This window comes from Apteryx rowi, unplaced genomic scaffold, assembly GCF_003343035.1.
Source record: "Apteryx rowi isolate R43461 unplaced genomic scaffold, aptRow1 scaffold_0, whole genome shotgun sequence".
In the NCBI taxonomy this organism is placed as follows: Eukaryota; Metazoa; Chordata; class Aves; order Apterygiformes; family Apterygidae; genus Apteryx; species Apteryx rowi.
The window spans coordinates 553,508-570,210 of record NW_020447195.1 but is presented as its reverse complement, the minus strand read 5'-3'; the positions used below and the strand labels follow the sequence as shown (position 1 = coordinate 570,210).

Genomic DNA, 16,703 nt, shown 5'->3' with positions numbered 1-16,703 from the left:
GCGCCTCTCGTCTCCCTCGGCAGTGACCGTGGTCAGCGGGCTCATCATGGTGCTGCTTTTCTTCTCGGAGCTGCAGTACTACCTCACCAAGGAGGTGAGTGGCGGGTGGCTGCGCCCTGCGCCGCGGCGGGGCACGGTCGATGGTGCGGCCGAGCCGGCCCGGGCCGCGGCTCTGCCTCCCGCTTCCTCCCCCGCCTTCCCTCGGAGCCCCGGGCCCGCGGGCGGCAGGTGCCTCCGCAGAGAGGCCGCCCCGGGCGCGGCGCCGGCTTTGCTGCAGCCCCCTGCCGCCCGGGCTGGAGACTCGCTTTGCTTTGCAAAAGCTGCCGCAAGTCCCCTGTAGGGCAGGGAGGAAAGAAAAGCAGCACCCTGAACCTCTTGCCTCTCGGCTTGAGCCGCAAGTGACCTACCCGAAGGGATGGCAGTGAGCGGATGCTTGGAGCTGGTGTGCGGCTGGGCCTGGCAGGATCCCTCTCCCCCCGAACCTTTGCAGAACCTCGCTCTCCTTCTGCCCGAGCTCCCGCTTCATGCGCCGCTGTTTTTCCCCCCACCTGGTAGCCTCGACAGACAACTGGGTTCTCTTTCTGGAAAAGCAACTTAAAGCAAAACTTGGCTTGTGACCTCTTGTGAATCTATAACAGAAGCAGGACAGGTTTTCTATATCTCTTCTTGCTGTCTCCATGGTCTTCAAACAGTGAATAGTTTAAAAAAAAAAAAAACTCAGTCACAGGCCTCTTTCCCCCAAAGCCCCAAATTTTAAGATCACCAAATGATTATCTTGCTGTTTAAAAGTAATACAAATGGTAAAATTTTAGCTAACGTTGGAAGTGGGGAGGGTACTGGCCTGAGCATCTCTCAAATCCCACATATTAAAAACCATAGTTCCTGAGCCAGACAAATCAAGGGAAAGAGGCCTTTTGATGTGTTTCCAAATGAAACAAGAATGTCTTTTTGTTTGTTCCTAGGTTCATCCTGAATTATATGTTGACAAATCAAGAGGAGATAAACTGAAGATCAATATAGATGTTGTCTTTCCACATATGCCTTGTGCTTGTGAGTGAAACTTCTGAGCGCTGGGGATAAGACACTTTTCATACTTGCTGAAGGCTCAGTGCACCTAGTGCTTCTGAGTGCTGTGCTGCAGCTTATGTCACGGACAATAAGGAATTTGTAATTCCTTGTGGTCGCATAGTGATTTCAGCGAGGCTCACAGGGTGCTTATCCCAGCACTACCAGTCTCACAGTATCACTTTTCTAGATTATAAGTGAGGGTAACATTATTTGTATGTATGGTGTTGTACTTTTCAAAAAGCTCAGTGATGCTGAAAAAGCTGACACAGTTTTTGCTTGTGACTCTGGATTTGACTGTATTGTAGTTGAAGAACTTCAGAGTCTCATTAGGAAGATACTTGACCGGGGACAACTTTTCCATGATTCTTGTACTTAGTTTTTGAATGTAATGCCAATGTCATGTGACAACCGTTTTCCAAAGTTTTTAAAATTGCAATGAGTATTAATAATCTGAATAGCTTTTATCTAAATTAAAAGTACTAAATTACTAAAGTTGCAGGATGAAGTGAGTGAAGATTTAATATTTTCAAATTTTGTTAAAATATCTGTTGCAAGTCTTACCATGTGTTACTGCTCTGCACAATATCTGAAAGTCTACTGACCTTCTGGCCTCTTTTTCTGTTGTAGTAATTTTTTAGGATAGTGTATTGGGCTCTAAAAGTAGTGAATCTGCCTTCCTTCTGACCACCCAAGTTATTACTGCTCTTTACCTTACTCACTTTTAAAGTGGAGTGGGAAGGCCAGAGAGATTGGAAGCCTCTTCCATTTTCTGCAGAGAAACTGTACATTTTATAAGAGAACACTTAGCCAGCAAGTGCCTTAAGGTACGTTGGTACCAGGACAAGACTACAGACCTGAATCTTCTTTGTGAAAAGGGTTCACAAGGAAATGCGCTGATGTTGAAGCGGGCGGAAGGAGTGAGGGGATAAAGGTAGGAAGGCAGCTTTCAAGTAGTTTGAAGTTTAACTTCTGGACTGATGTTTGTACAAATGGTTATGGGGTTTGGGGTCTTTTTTGTTTTTCTGTTTCTTTTTGCCTAAGTATATTACCCTTAAGGTAATGATTTCTGTGGCAGTTGGAAACAGTCCTTCCTGTACACCAAACCAACCCTCATATTTGGAGGGGTCATTAAGGATGCAGGTGTCATGTATTTTGTTTCCTGTAAGGCTCTTGGCCCAAACTGTGCATAATCTTTCAGTTTGGCACATTCTTCTCTCTCTTGCTAAAAGATTCTGTATTTGCACTGATTGAATGCTTCCTCAGACTGCCACAGGCCATAAAAAATGTGCTTTTATAAATCACTTTGCTTGCTTGCTGGTTTCAGATTTGAGCATTGATGCAATGGACGTAGCAGGAGAACAGCAATTGGACGTAGAGCACAATCTGTTTAAACAGCGTTTGGATAAAGATGGCAATCGTGTGACTCCTGAGGCTGAAAGACATGGTAATATACTATTCCACCTTTCTTGGATGGATGCTCTAGTGGTTTTTCCATCACTCTGTGCCTCTTTTGATTTCCACAGGAACAAGTGACAGCTGAAGAGTGTTTAAATACTATAAACTATAAACTCTTGAAAGAAGAGTTTATAGCATCCAAGTCTTTTAACTGGCAGATCAGGCAAACTCCTATTACACTTGCTGCTTTTGCAAGGTAAATCTTTGCCTACTCACTCTGAAATTATGACAAGAAGTCACAGAGGCACTTCAGGAGTAAAACATCAGAGTTAGTGGTCCTTTATTACTAGAAGTCATGCAGCTTTTCTGTCAAAACTTGAGTTTGGTCATTTCTTTACATTACAATGGGCTGACAAAATGAAGCAACCTGGTTAGAGGAAAGAAAGCATCTCTCCAGGGAAGGCTCCAGAGACTCAACACTTAAGCCTATGCTTACACCTTACTTTATTTCATATGTGTTAATAAATATCTGATAAATATATTTAATTACCTCATCAGTTACAAGTTGTAATAAGTATTCCTTGGCTGTACAAACTCCTTACCTCCGTTTTTGCATACTGTGATTCATCCTTGTACTAGACTACAAAACAGAAACAATTCTGAAAAATGGTATTGTAATCTAACAAAGATACTGTCCTAATTTTTCGTTTTCCTTTCCAAAATGTGAGGTCCTTATTACCTTTTCTGGGAGATAGTATAGTTCTGTATATCGGCACACAGTGAACTTGATGACTTGTATCATTCAGATCTAACTTCTGTTTTTGAAGTTGAAAAGATAAGCTAAGCAAAGGACTACACAATCCCTAGGTATGATGATTTCTCCAGTTAACATGTGAATGTGGGGAAAGTAGTGCTGTTATTGTGTCACTTAGCAGCCTTTCTGTATTCAGAGGTTATGAAATTACACATTAAATGTGTTAGGAGCAAAAACAGCTTTTCTGCATCTAATTCTCTGCTAACATTTTGCCTCCTGCCTTACATGTATTACCAGTCTCCATCTGGCTTACTACATTGAGCTTGTTGCTCTGATTCCTTATATAATCAATGCAGAGAAAGAGGAACTTCTAGAAGCAACTCATTTTACCTACCTACCCACCCACCCCACCCCCCCCAAAAAAAGGCATTTTTTAAAACAGGTCAGATGCATTGCATGCAGCAAGTAGTTTCCTCTTTACTGACTGGAAAAAGTAAACATGACTAGTTCAGGTGGAAATGTTTACTCCCCATGTTGTAAGTTAGATCAGAAGAATCCACCTGTCTTCATTAAATTGTATGGTTATCAGTTTCTTTTAGTAACATTGCCATTCAGTCAGTTATTTAAATCACAGCTATAATAATAGTCATCTTCAGTTTAGCAAAATATATGCAAAGTTTAATAATATCTGGATGCTGTTCCTACTATTTTATTCCTAAAATAATCAATAACTACAAAATTTCATGACTCCTGTGATAGGTTGCATTCTGTGCTTAGATATATTCTTATTCATTTATATAGAATGATCATAAGCGGTTGACTTCTTTATTGGTGGTTCTTATAATTTCCTTCCTTCTAACCTCAGACAAAATTTTGCAGTTTGATATGTCTTATATGCATGCAAATTGACCATGTTAAGAGCAAGAAATTGCATGTGGGTTTTTATGCACTGCAGTTTCTTTCTAGTATCTAAACTGTGTGTGTATTACCTTTGGATGCTGTCTTTGAGACAACTCATTTGACAGTTAATAGCTACATTAAAAGAGATTGTTATTGGGTAATACATCTTGAAAGACACTATGCAATGGTAGATGTGCAACGGTAGATATTCTTGTTCAAATTCAAAAGATGTTCGAATTTGACAACATGTAACAATTGTGAAGCTATATTTCCTGAGAGTAACTTTTAGTGTAATTACAAGTATAGGATGAAAAGCAATACCCACTGTGTAAATAATGAATCCTTAATTGCACTTTCCAATTACTTTAAATGTTGTAAGCTTTAGAAAAGAAGTGCCACACAATCGTTTAATTTATAACGGGTATTTATTTTCCTAAAAGTGTTTATTTGCTTGATCATAACTACAATAAACTATTTGATTAAAGAAATAAGAGGTAAGGTTAGTAATTGATTTCATACATATTTCATGCATTCTAATTTTTCATTAAAATACTTTTTCTGTGGCTAATATGAAATACACACATACTTAATATTCACTTCATTCACCTGCTCTATATTTCTCAGTCTCAATAAACAAGTCTCTAATAAAGTTTAATCCCCTCAGCAGTATCTGGCCGTATATCATATTCCCCTCCTGGGAGTTATTTATCCATGGAGCCATCTTTTCAGGGCTTATATAGGGTAGTGTTGAAGTGCCATAGAGGACTTGTATAATCCAAGAGAGTTTCTCTGGACATGTTCCCCTCAGGATTCCTGGGGTGAAACAGCCTGGTTCTAAGGGAGCCCTCTGTTATGAAGACCTTTGCTCTTTCAATATTTTTGAAAAAAATTAAATGAAATTTAAGACACAGACTTCCTTGGCTTTCTTATTCCTAACTCCAAAATTTACAGACTTTTAGTATTTGTTTTGGTTCTTAGTAAAAGAAAATCCTGTTTGAGTTTTCTGTAGGAATCTCCTGCCCTTCTGCATGTTTAATCTGTCATCAGCCCTCATCTTCTCTGCTACAAGTCCATCTTTTTCCTGGCGATCTTCAGCCTTCTGCACACAAGAACGTAAGACTGTGTGCACGTTCAGGCCCTAACCATACTGAGATGGTACATTCGACATGCCTGGGGTGCAGACATTGGCAGAATTGTTAAGTCACTAAGAAGACAGAAGTTCCCTCGAGCTTTCTAGTGAGCAGTTGTTAATGTGTGTGTGCCCATTGCCAGTGTTGTAATCTTGGAGGACTCGGTGTCAGTGTTCTGGTCAGGAGTCTCCTGCTCTCATCTTACTTTGCAAAGAAACAGACTCAGCTTTGTTTGTTGTTAGCACAGCACAGCCCCTAACACGCTTGTTCCAGCAGATGCATGTGTATAACCTGTGGAAAGGCACAGAATATTCTTTAAGCCAATGCTTATGTGGTTTCTGACTTTCCTTTTATACAGCAGTCAAAACAACCAACCTCAGCAGGAACACAACACTCCCCCCTTTCTTAGCATGCCGATGTTGAACCCTTCTAAGCCTAATGCAGCCATCTTCCCTATGCATCTCGGGACAGGATTATGCATCATGCACTGTTGTCTTGACTACATTTGACAACAATTTCAAATTTTGTTTACATAAGGAGTCCCGTATCAGTCACAATTTACTGATCAGGTCTATTTTAGACAATGTTTTAACAAAGCCTTTATGTGAGTAATGTACTGACCAGTGCTCCAGCAAAGCTCACAGGTAACCAATTCTTTCTATGGTGGATATTCTTGAGATGACAGATACCACTCTGATGCTTGGTCTTGCTTCTCACCTTAGCAGGCTCTATGCATACTATTTCAAATGGGCTTTTGATGCAGGGCCCAGCTTTGGATTCAAAATCTTTGCATTCATGTGTAGAACAGCCACTGGCATAGAACAAAACAAATCAGAAGTACACCATACTGTTTCTAGACATGCCTCATCACTTTGAATCCAATTTTGTTTTAGAGCTGGGAAAAGAAGAAGAAAAAGTGTTTGATCCAAATTCTTTGGATGCTGATCGTTGTGAGAGCTGTTATGGGGCCGAGTCAGAGGACATTCGGTAACCTTTATACCTTTCTTTGTGCATATACATATCTTCTTACCACTCAAATTAATACCATTATGTTGCATGCTCATTTCTTTTCAGAATTTCTACGAAGGTCCATGGAATTAAATCCTGGGCATGTGTGTTCAGAGTATTCTGAAAACTATTGTGTTTGTAGGTGTGTCTTTTGAAGATATAATTGGTGAGCTGCCCTCATGATTGTTAGGGATGTGCAGAGTTAAGTTGTCTAGTTTGTCTGCATCCTTACTTAAGCTCATGTGAAACTGCACTACCTTTTCAGTAGCACAAAGATTATATCTCGGCAAACTGTATCTTTTCTGGAATTACTTGATATCGGAGGGGAGTAGTGTAATTTATTTCACCATTAAGTGGACTGTTTTGAATAAGATGTGGCTATGGCCCTGCTTTCTCACTTCTGCTGCAGGCCTTGCATTCTTAGGTGAACAAAGGTTGGGCATCCACTGCTCGCACAGCCACCTGGAGTCATTTGGGGTTTCTCCTTCCTCCCACCTGCAAGGTCCTATAGGAATGGGTCCATCTTTGGTCCATAGGTTCTGGACTGTCATTCACTATTATTGTCTATTTAATAGTTTTGTTTGTCCCATCTGTCAAGTCACACCCTTCCCTAGAGATGTTTCCGCCTTGAGGGATTCATGATTCCACCCTTCAGCTTTTTCTTCTATCCAACAAAACATGAAACCAGTAAAGAAAACAGTGATTTTTTCTGATGACGAAGATATTATCCAGAGGTAGAAAAGTAATGGAAAGAGTTCCCCATTAACCCTTCCTCCAATTTTGGCTGCCTTGGCCTAAAAAATGAAGAGTGGGAATTTAAACAGGCAGACACTTTGTTCACACTGGGAAATTATAAACTAGTCAGAACTGTTGGACACTGATAGCATCTTTGTAGGAAATTTCTTTGTAAAGGAGTGACATGGCTGTGTGGACAGACAAAGCCCTTTTCAGACTCAAGAACAGTATTAAAATAGCTTGTGTCCTTGTGTCAGAATCTCAAGAAGTAGTTCAAAAATCTTGAGCTCCTTCAGAAGCATTAGGCCAACCTTCAAGGTCCAATCGCTGATATTTGCGTTATTGCTTTGTGGAATAAAAATCCACCAAGGATTCATGTCCTGAGCAGGAGAATTTTTTTGTAGTGATAAAGATAGTAAGATGGTGTTTGTGCTTTTGCAGATGTTGTAATACTTGTGACGATGTCAGAGAAGCATACAGGCGACGAGGCTGGGCCTTCAAGAACCCGGATACCATAGAGCAATGCAAGAGGGAAGGGTTTAGCCAGAAAATGCAAGAGCAGAAGAATGAGGGCTGCCAAGTGTATGGTTTCCTAGAGGTCAACAAGGTGAGAGATGGGTTTTGCTTTAAACCTGCTGTGTGCTAGTGATGACTTTGAAAAGGCAGAGTCTGAGTGTTCCTTTCCTTTTCCAGCCTTAAGTGTTCACAGTACTGTAATATAAGTGCCCCTGAGTTCCAAAAAGCAGTTGTGTCCATAAAGGGGTGCAGTAGGAGAGTCAAGAAAAGCAGTGGAAACAGAAAATTCTCTGTGTTTCACTGAGTGGACTGATAGGAAGCACAGGCCTAGAGAAGCTTTTTCCTACCATCTAGCAAGTCCTGTTGTATAGGTTTCTGGAGAAGGAGAGGCACTTCTTTGATGTTGAATTGTCCCACCTGTCTTTTTAGTCTTAAAACAGAGACATTGTTGGAGATATCAGTAATCAACAACTTGCCAGCAGTCATGCTGAATAGAGTGAAATGTTACCTTCTTTAGAAAACCAATGGAGGAAAGACTACTGGAGATGATTGTCAAAGCTGAAAATGGTCAGAGACAGTGCAAGGTTGGGGATTCATTTGCTTGCCTGTGTTGTGCAACTGGTGCGTGAAAATTAGGTACTAGATACACCAAGTAGCTATATAACTAACCTGTCATGTGGAGAGTTACCTAACCCAGAAGAGTTGGACATGCAGATTACATACCCAAATACATTCTAGAAGTCAGGCCAATTTTTTCTTAACCTAACTCTTTGGGGTTTTTTATCTTCTTGTACCCTTTCTGGAGACTGCATTCTTCATTTCTGGAGTATAAATCTTTTGCTCTCTGAGCTAGGCTTTGTGGTTTGAGTGCCATCTTGGGTACCAAACAATTATGGAGGCATTTATCGCAAAATGTGGTGAGCAAGGAAGATTCACAAGTATATCATCTGCTGATATTGTCACCTGTGAAAGTGACTTGCTTGCTATATATCTTGTTTAAAAAAAAAAAAAATTAAGCTCAAGCACCAGTATTGCTGCTTTATTTTATAGATTCAGACCTTTTAATGAAAGATGACTATCTCCTGCAGGTAGCTGGAAATTTTCACTTTGCACCAGGAAAAAGTTTTCAGCAGTCTCATGTACATGGTAAAGTATTTTCTTTTTCTATTTATTGTAACCTTTTAGCTTCAAAGTGTATCTGTGCTTTCCCTTTGACTATCTCTGCATTGCCACCCATAATAAAAACAGCACTGCTTTAGTAGGGAGAACTTTGTTGAAGTTTTGTTATAGAAGTTGAGAACCATCATGAACAAATAGAAAAGTGTTTTCTGGAGGTACTGCCACAGGGGTTTGGAGGAACTTGGAAGAGAATGAGACACTGCCCACAAATAGTCTCACTTGTTCCATAAAACTTTGCTGCTCTGCTGTAAAACAGTCTCAAGTAAGGTGTTCAGTCCAGGACCTGAATATGAATATCTCTGGAAGAGATATTTTAGAGAATATCTCAGGAGAATTTTAAAGCAATTCAGTACTTTTAAAACAAATTTAAGTTGTGAAGGGCTTTCTCAAGTATATATAAATGCAAAGTGACCAGATGAGTAGTGGTAGTTAGTTTATGCCTTCTGTCTTTAACAGGAACTTGATTGGATATATTTATGTGGTTTAATGAAACATTTGCAGTTCCTTTGATCAAATTTTTGAAGCATGAAATTTGTAGTAAAGGTTTCACAAAGAACTTTAATTTTAGCCTGATTTCCCCTTCCCATCATTGTCTGTAGTGTAACCTGTATTGCTGAGGTAAAGATCATGGGGAGAATGTGTTTTGTTAGAGTAATTGATGTATTTGGAAAAAAACAAGCAAGCTTTTGAGCACAGTTTTTGCAGATGAAATGAATCACTTTTGTGCAGAAATCTTGTCTGTTTTTTCCAACAATGTAAGTTAGTCTAAAAAAAAAATCACTTCTTCCTGCAGAACTTGTTTTTTATGCTTAAACTATCATGGCAACAGCAGCCTTACCACAGCCAGTATTTACAACTCTACAGCATATATCTATTTAATGAGAAGTATCTCTCCATTACATCTTTTCTCTATAATAGGCATGAATGCAAACTGGTTGTCCTGAGAGCAAAGTACTCTGTGGTGTGTGTACCCCAGAGGAGTGCGTAAGGTCAGGATAGCTCCCTAATTGCATGTGCCCCGGAAGTCTTGGATCTACTGAACTGAAAAAATATGGGCTATGCAGAGAAAGTACAACTGAAAACTGCGAACTTTTCAGAGGCGGAGTTATGAGTATTGGTGGTTTTGAGTGCAATGAAAAGGAGTAGGAGATCACAGAATCACAGAATGGTTGAGGTTGGAAGGGACCTCTGGAGATCATCTAAGTCCAACCCCCTGCTCAAGCAGGGTCACCTAGAGCGCATTGCACAGGGCACTGTCCAGACAGCTTTTGAATATCTCCCAGGATGGAGACTCCACCACCTCTCTGGGCAACCTGTTCCAGTACCCTGTCACCCTCACAGTAAAGAAGTTTTTTCTCATATTCAGAGGGACCTTTCTGTGTATCAGTTTGTGCCCGTTGCCTCTCATCCTATTGCTGGGCACCACTGAAAAGAGTCTGGCCCCATCCTCTTCACACCCTCCCTTCAGATACTTGTACACGTTGGTAAAATCCCCCCTCAGCTTTCTCTTCTCCAGACTCAACAGTCCCAGCTCTCTCAGCCTTTCCTCATAAGAGAGATGCTCCAGTCCCCTAATCATCTTCGTAGCCCTATGCTGGACTCGTTCCAGTAGCTCCGTGTCTCTTTTGTACTGGGGATTCCAGAATGGGACACAGCACTCCAGATGTGGCCTGATGATGATATGGGTAGACATACCCTCTGCTTTGTGGGAATTCTTTCATATTAAATAACAAGAAAAAAAGACCCTTAATACTTTTCTTAATGTGCAACTTTTTTCAGCTCATGGAATTTCCTGAGTCTGTAACAGTCTATGGAGAGTCCTCAGTGGCTCTCTTTCAGGTACTTTTCCCATCTTGCCATGATCCCATATAAACTTTTTGCATTTACAACACCCTTTTGCAAGGAGTTCAACAGGTCTGTTCTGCTGTAAGAAAAACCACCTCCTCTCATTTGCTTGCAGCCTGGCTGCCACTAGCTTATTTTGATGAACCTTGTTCTTCCATTGGAAAAGACGGTGAATGATCCCTGCCCGCTCTCTCCCCGCCAGGCAGGATGTCGTGGATCTTTCCTGGGCCACCCTATAGGTCACATCTTTCCCCAGCTGAAGAGTCCCAGCCTACTCAGCTGGTCCTTTGTGGAAGCCCTTCAGCCTCTGAGCTTCCTTGCTGCCTTTCTCTGAACCTCTTCTAGTTCTCCTATTTCCGGAAGTGCCAGAACTGCACCCAGAATTAGGATCCAGACTAATGTTGTAGGCAGTAGCATGATGATGTTCTCCCTTTTCTTCTCTTACTTTCCTAATAATTCCCAGCATTTGGTTTCTGTTATTTCAACCTGTTACTGGGCAAGGCTTTCATGGCACCATCAAGCAGGGTCCCACTGTATCCCCACTTTGAGAGAAATGAGCTGCTCAGAGCCTGTCATTTTATATATGAATCTGAGACTGTTTTCACCCTCAGTATAACCTTTCTTCGTAATCCTTTTCTTTTTATATATCTTACAGACAGAGGTTTTATGTTTTCCTTTAATACCTGATAAAAACTTTGACTAGTGTTGGTCAGAGGACAGAGCTCTGAGAGCTCCCCTGGAAATATCTTTTTTTGATGATAATTCCACTGTTAGAACTTCTGTGTGTGTGATTTTTAATCCATTTAATAAGGTCTGCATTAATGTTCAGTCCTATTAATATGCTTAATAAACTGTCATGCAGGATAAAGCTGCATGCGTAAGAAAAGTTTGAATATTCCAAGATAATATCATAAACCACATTAACAATCCAATAAAATAATAATTTTGCTAGACCTATTTGATACAAAACTGTGATGGCTGACAGTATTCCTGCTACTATGTTGTATTCCCTACTAATTCAGATAGGGGATTAACAAGAATGTCAGTACTATGGAAAGTTCATTCACTGTGCAACTTTCCTTGCCTCACTTTAGAGTGGCTATACCACATCTGTGCAAGTGATGGTTAGACCTGAGTCTATCCTTTTTTTTTTTTTTGGTGCTATTCAGATATTGAAGCTGGGAGACCAGCTTTTCAGTTTCTTGTGCTGGTACTCTCTTCTTACCCTGAGGACTACTCTTGTTTAATAGATCTCCAGAAATGGGAACCTGCACAGACATCTTCATGACAAAGCAAAGGGTCCTATTCAGAAGCACTTAGTAAATATGATCATAAATGTAATTCTGGTCTGAGCTTTTCAATTTATGTCATGTGGTTGCTATTATCATCTTCAAAACTGTAATTTCTCTCTTGGGTAGAAGCAAGTTGAAATTGCTTTTTTCAGAAAATAGAATAAGAAGTAACACAAGGCATAGAGCTAACACACATGCAGGGCCAGCACTGAATAAGGTGCTGTTTGATACCTGTTTAGTTATGTTAGCTTTGTGTGTAGCTCAATCTTTATGTCCTTTTATTTTAATAGACAAAGTCCAGAAGAAGTCTTACTTTTTCAAGGATGATTCATTCCTTGTTTCGACTTCCTTTTTCATACACTGTTCTCTCTCCTTGCCTGTATTTTTGTTCTCGCATACTCATACCTTGTCCCCAGAAATCATTTGCCTGAACTAATACTTTCATGTGCCTGAAGGAACTAGAAACACTGGAAATGCTGAAAAACAAAAGCTGTGTAAAAAAAAAAGTCTTTGTCCACTTCTAAGAAAAAAGTTATTTTGTCTTTTTTTTTTTTTCTGTTTCTGCCTGCATGAATATTAAATCCAGGTGAGATAATTTTGTTTCACTTATTGTTGTTTGCATGGATGTTTTTCAATCCTTGTCAAAAGAACATGAGAACAAAAGTTACATACGTTTGTTCCATATTTATACAAATATATCCAGCCTACCTGAAAGTCATTCTCCACAGTCATTAAATACAACTTTGATATCCTTTTGGTATCTCATAATCCCCAGGTCCTGAAGCATATGGTAATTCATAAATTGAGGTAGCTGGGTTCTTTTGTCCTGGAAAGAACTGTCAGGCTCTGCAGGGTTGATTCAGTTTTTGGTTCTTATCCATCCTTATGTACATTCACTTTGTCGGTATACCTAATCGGAAGCCTCAAAGATGGATAAAGTTTAACCCCTGTGGTATCTGTAAAAGATGGACTTTTGCCCTGCTTTTCCTCCTGCCTGGTTCATCAGTAAGGATACACTTTAGTTCTTCTCACCTGACCGTTGGAGGCTGGCCACTTTATTGCTAGGGATATTTCTGCAGCATAGACTTTGCTCATATTTTATCTTCAGTGTTCATCATTATTAGATGTTCTAGCATACGTCCCTATTCATTCTTCATCTCAGGTCATAGAAACTGTTCTCTCCGGTAGGCTTCCTGAGGCTAACTGTGCTATCTGTAATGGTTAAATACCTTTTAGCTAGTCCATATATCTGCTGCTTGTACTTCTTGGACAGGTTCTCTGTCTGTCTCTCCTTCAAAAACTGTGCTCCCACAGAAGCAGAGCTGAAATTTGAGGAATTTTCTTTTGAAGCAAGCAGTGACGCTCATTTTGAGCCCTGGTTATTGGAGGCATCAAAAACTGATCCCTTTCCACCTGCACCATGACACTGCATCTTCAGCATCACAGAAGACCCCCACTCCTGCATGTCATATTGGCTCCAAATGTTCTTATCTTGTTCGCCAGCTCATCTATGATCCAGTTGCACTGGGTTCTGCAGATTTTGGTGAAAATGTTCTCTCTTTCACTTGTGCCTTTTGTAAGAACAGCCTCCAGCATGACCTGTGCCTGTCTCTGATTCTGGATATTATAGCCATTCTCTCTGCAGCAGAGTTCAGTAGCATTCCTGACTAGAGCCAGGATCAGAGAGGTTTTTGGCTAGAAGCTCATTACAGCTCACAGCTCCTCTCTTTCCTCAAATAATGCTTCCTATATCAGAGTAAAGAGCAATGATTGAATGATCTGGCTTTTTAGCCTCCTGAGGTCTGTGGTTCTAGAGCTGCTGCCATTTCCACCCCTGTCTGTACAGTAGTCACTTTCTCCTATTCAAGCTGTGCTGGCTGCTGGAAAATGCTTAGTGATAGATTCCTCAGGAGAGAGAGGATCCTCACATTGCTTCCTTCTTCACTGCTGTATTTCTTCTGACTGTGCTCCGATTAGACAGGTGGAAGCTGAGGATTCTCATTCATTTTTTAGATTGTCTTGGGACCATTCTGTTCCTGACGTGCTGTCATCAATATTTTCTAGGGAAGACAATGCCCATCATGCTTTATTGACAACCAGAGAGCTTTTCAAGATTTCTTAAAATGTGTTGTTAGATTCCTTCAATTCCCTTAAAAAGAAGTTGACACTGATGACAACATTCAGGACATTCTCTGTCCTAAAGGTACATTCTCAATGACTGTGATGATTTCTGTGAATGAAGCAATTCTGAATGTGATCCAAATTTGGTGAATCTCCCTAGAGATTCAACTAGAGGAATGAAGTTACCTTTGAAGACACTATTTTTGTGATTGCCGCTTCTTTTCCTCCTCATTTGTGATGACAACTGTGGAAGAAAAAAAAACAAAACAGTCTCATCTTTGAGATGATGATTTTTTGGAAAATGAGCTGCCTACTCAGAGTCACTGAGCTGTGCCTGGGTATCCGCGAAGCTTTGTTAGCTCTCTAAGAGCATGAATTCACTGGATGATGATACACCTTCATTAATGTTCTGCACATGTACTCATGGGAGGGCTTATTTCCTTCTCTAATAGAGATTTGTTTGACAGCCAGAATCTCTTTGAAGGCATTCTTGGACCCTATGGATGAGCCCTAATAACCTTTCTTACTTTGTGTAGCTTCTAGTGGTTTGAATGCTGGATTGCAAAAGGGCATGCAGCCTTTGACTGAAGACCAGTTACTGTTTTCTAGATCTCTTGGTATCTTCTGGTTGACTACCAAGAGCAAGTCAAACTAATTTTTTGCTGCAGAGCCTGCAGCCTCCTTCTCTGTTTCTGTCCCAGAGCCCTGTCACTCATGGCTTTGTTACCATTGCACAGGCCTTCTACAAATACCAGTACTTCATCTGAACTCTTCTCTGCCCATCAACGTTCTTGGAAATAAAACTTGGAATCAAACCCTTCATCTGTCAAGCACTTCATTTCAGAGTGGGGGAGATCCAAATCCTCTGGTTGATCGTCTGTACAGTGTTCCTTCCAGAGTGGGTGTTTTTGTGAGCTCATTCTAACTTCTATCCCAAAGTAGTGTCTGCCAGAGAATTAACTGATTTCATCGCCAAAATGAATACTGGAGGCTGAGATTGTTATTTTATCCTCAGTAACATTCAGGACTTTTCTTTTTACACTGGTAGGAAAACTCCTTTCAGAGGTTGCTTATGTTGGTGCTAAAAGACTCAAGGTCTTACCCATTTCTATGTAGATGGACAAGCTGTTTACAGGTGTATCAAGTCTGGTATGAAGATCACAAAACTGACATTTCTGTTTGCCACCAGATTACAATCCATCAGACCTCAAGTTGTATCAGTTGTTGGGGATGCCTAATATCTGCCAAGCAGCTATCTGGAGGCTCTCCGTACTTTCTCCATAGCAAAAAACATGCAGTCATAGAAGCATCACCAGTCATGTAGCATTTGGCAGAGTGAATAGGGAGTTGCTGGGTGAAGGAGTCCCATCTCCAAGCAGGTATAAAGCTATGGAAGTTATTGGTTAGTCATGCATGGTGTGACCACGTGTGAACAGTCTTTTGAAACAAAAAAAATGGAGGTTACTTAACCATGATGAGTATTCTTTGAGATATGTAGTCCAAATGTGCATTTTACCTACACCCAGTCCTTCCAGGTATTCACTTTTGTTGGGATCTTGCAAGAGAATGAACAAAAATAACCTCATGGCTTGCCACCTTATTTGTCCATCAGGTATGGTGAAAGAAGCATAGGACTGATTAAGAGAAAAACGTGTTATCCAGCTTTGAATGGTAATATATTGTGAACGTACACCTTGGCTACACTTCTGAACAGCTTTGGTTGCTCATAAAATAACCTTTCCACTACCCTAAGGGACTGAAAGAAATGGGATCTAAATATCAGTGTTGTCTGGCATGCTTCTTCGGAGCTTATTTGAAATATATGGGCATCCCACTGTATTTTTTCTTTTAGTGATTAATTCCTGCATTTTTTTTTCTCAATTACTCTTTCAATTGTTGCTGCTCCATTTATCAGTTCTTTGGATAGCTAGGGAGTCTTTATATGTGGAAAACACACCAGCAAAGCAATTGTTCTTCCTCTTTTTGGTATGAGTTTTAAATGCTGCTTTATCTGAATCTCTGCTTTTCATTATAAGGATCTGAATATTTCTCTTTTCTCTCCTACTCTGCTCATTTTTGCAGTGCACGCTGTTGAGAGTAAGTGTTGCTATATCCTTTCTTTTTCAAAACTGTTTACTACAGAACTAATCTAATTTCTAATATTTGCTGTGCCCATAAATCTCCTTTGGGAGGAGCTGTTGATCTAGGCTGGGATTTGAGAAGATTTCCTGAAAGCTAAAAGGAGAACCATCCCAGGTCATTCTTATGTGGTAAATGAGATCACCATTTGGAAAAGGTTGAGAATCTTTGACTTAAATGATTTTAATATGTCAGTGTCGGAGATAATGTGTTGGTGGATTATTAGTTGTTCTGTGCAGATAACATAATTGAGGGGGACACGGTAACAAGTTGGAGAGACTTCTGTCTTTTGAAGTCTGATGGGATAATTATCTTGTTTAATCTCATTTGTACAACAGGCTAGAGAATTTCTGCTGAGAATTCATGCACCAAACCTGCTAGTTTCAGAATACTCAAAAGAAGGTTTTCTGGGGGGTTGTAAATCATTTTTTTAAGGGTGAGAGAATCACAGTGTTTACAGGTTAGATGTGATGTTTCAGCTCAGTAACGTCTGGTAGAGGGCTCAGGCTCTCTGTTCTGCTCATTCCCTCCCCCAAGTTGCAATGCTTTTGGGGTTGCTGCCTGCCTCAGTCCTCTCTTCACAACGCATTCTTACCCCACTCTCACCATCTTCCCACCGCT

General features: G+C 40.5%; 1 protein-coding gene across 6 annotated transcripts in view; it reads left to right on the top strand.

Moving 5' to 3' along the window:
• Window positions 1–12: 12 nt before the first annotated feature.
• The window catches only part of ERGIC3 (ERGIC and golgi 3), a 31,920-nt gene continuing 15,229 nt past the window's right edge, over window positions 13–16,703 (top strand). For 5 of the 6 annotated variants that reach the window (XR_003253305.1, XR_003253349.1, XM_026064491.1 and 2 more), the window contains exons 1-6: window positions 13–94; window positions 963–1,050; window positions 2,393–2,512; window positions 6,141–6,234; window positions 7,432–7,597; window positions 8,595–8,652. Coding sequence is in view for 4 of the 6 variants with exons in the window: in XM_026064491.1 (XP_025920276.1) it covers window positions 47–94; window positions 963–1,050; window positions 2,393–2,512; window positions 6,141–6,234; window positions 7,432–7,597; window positions 8,595–8,652 (574 nt within the window). In the remaining 2 variants the exon portion in view is untranslated. The other variant, XM_026064704.1, reaches the window with a different exon arrangement.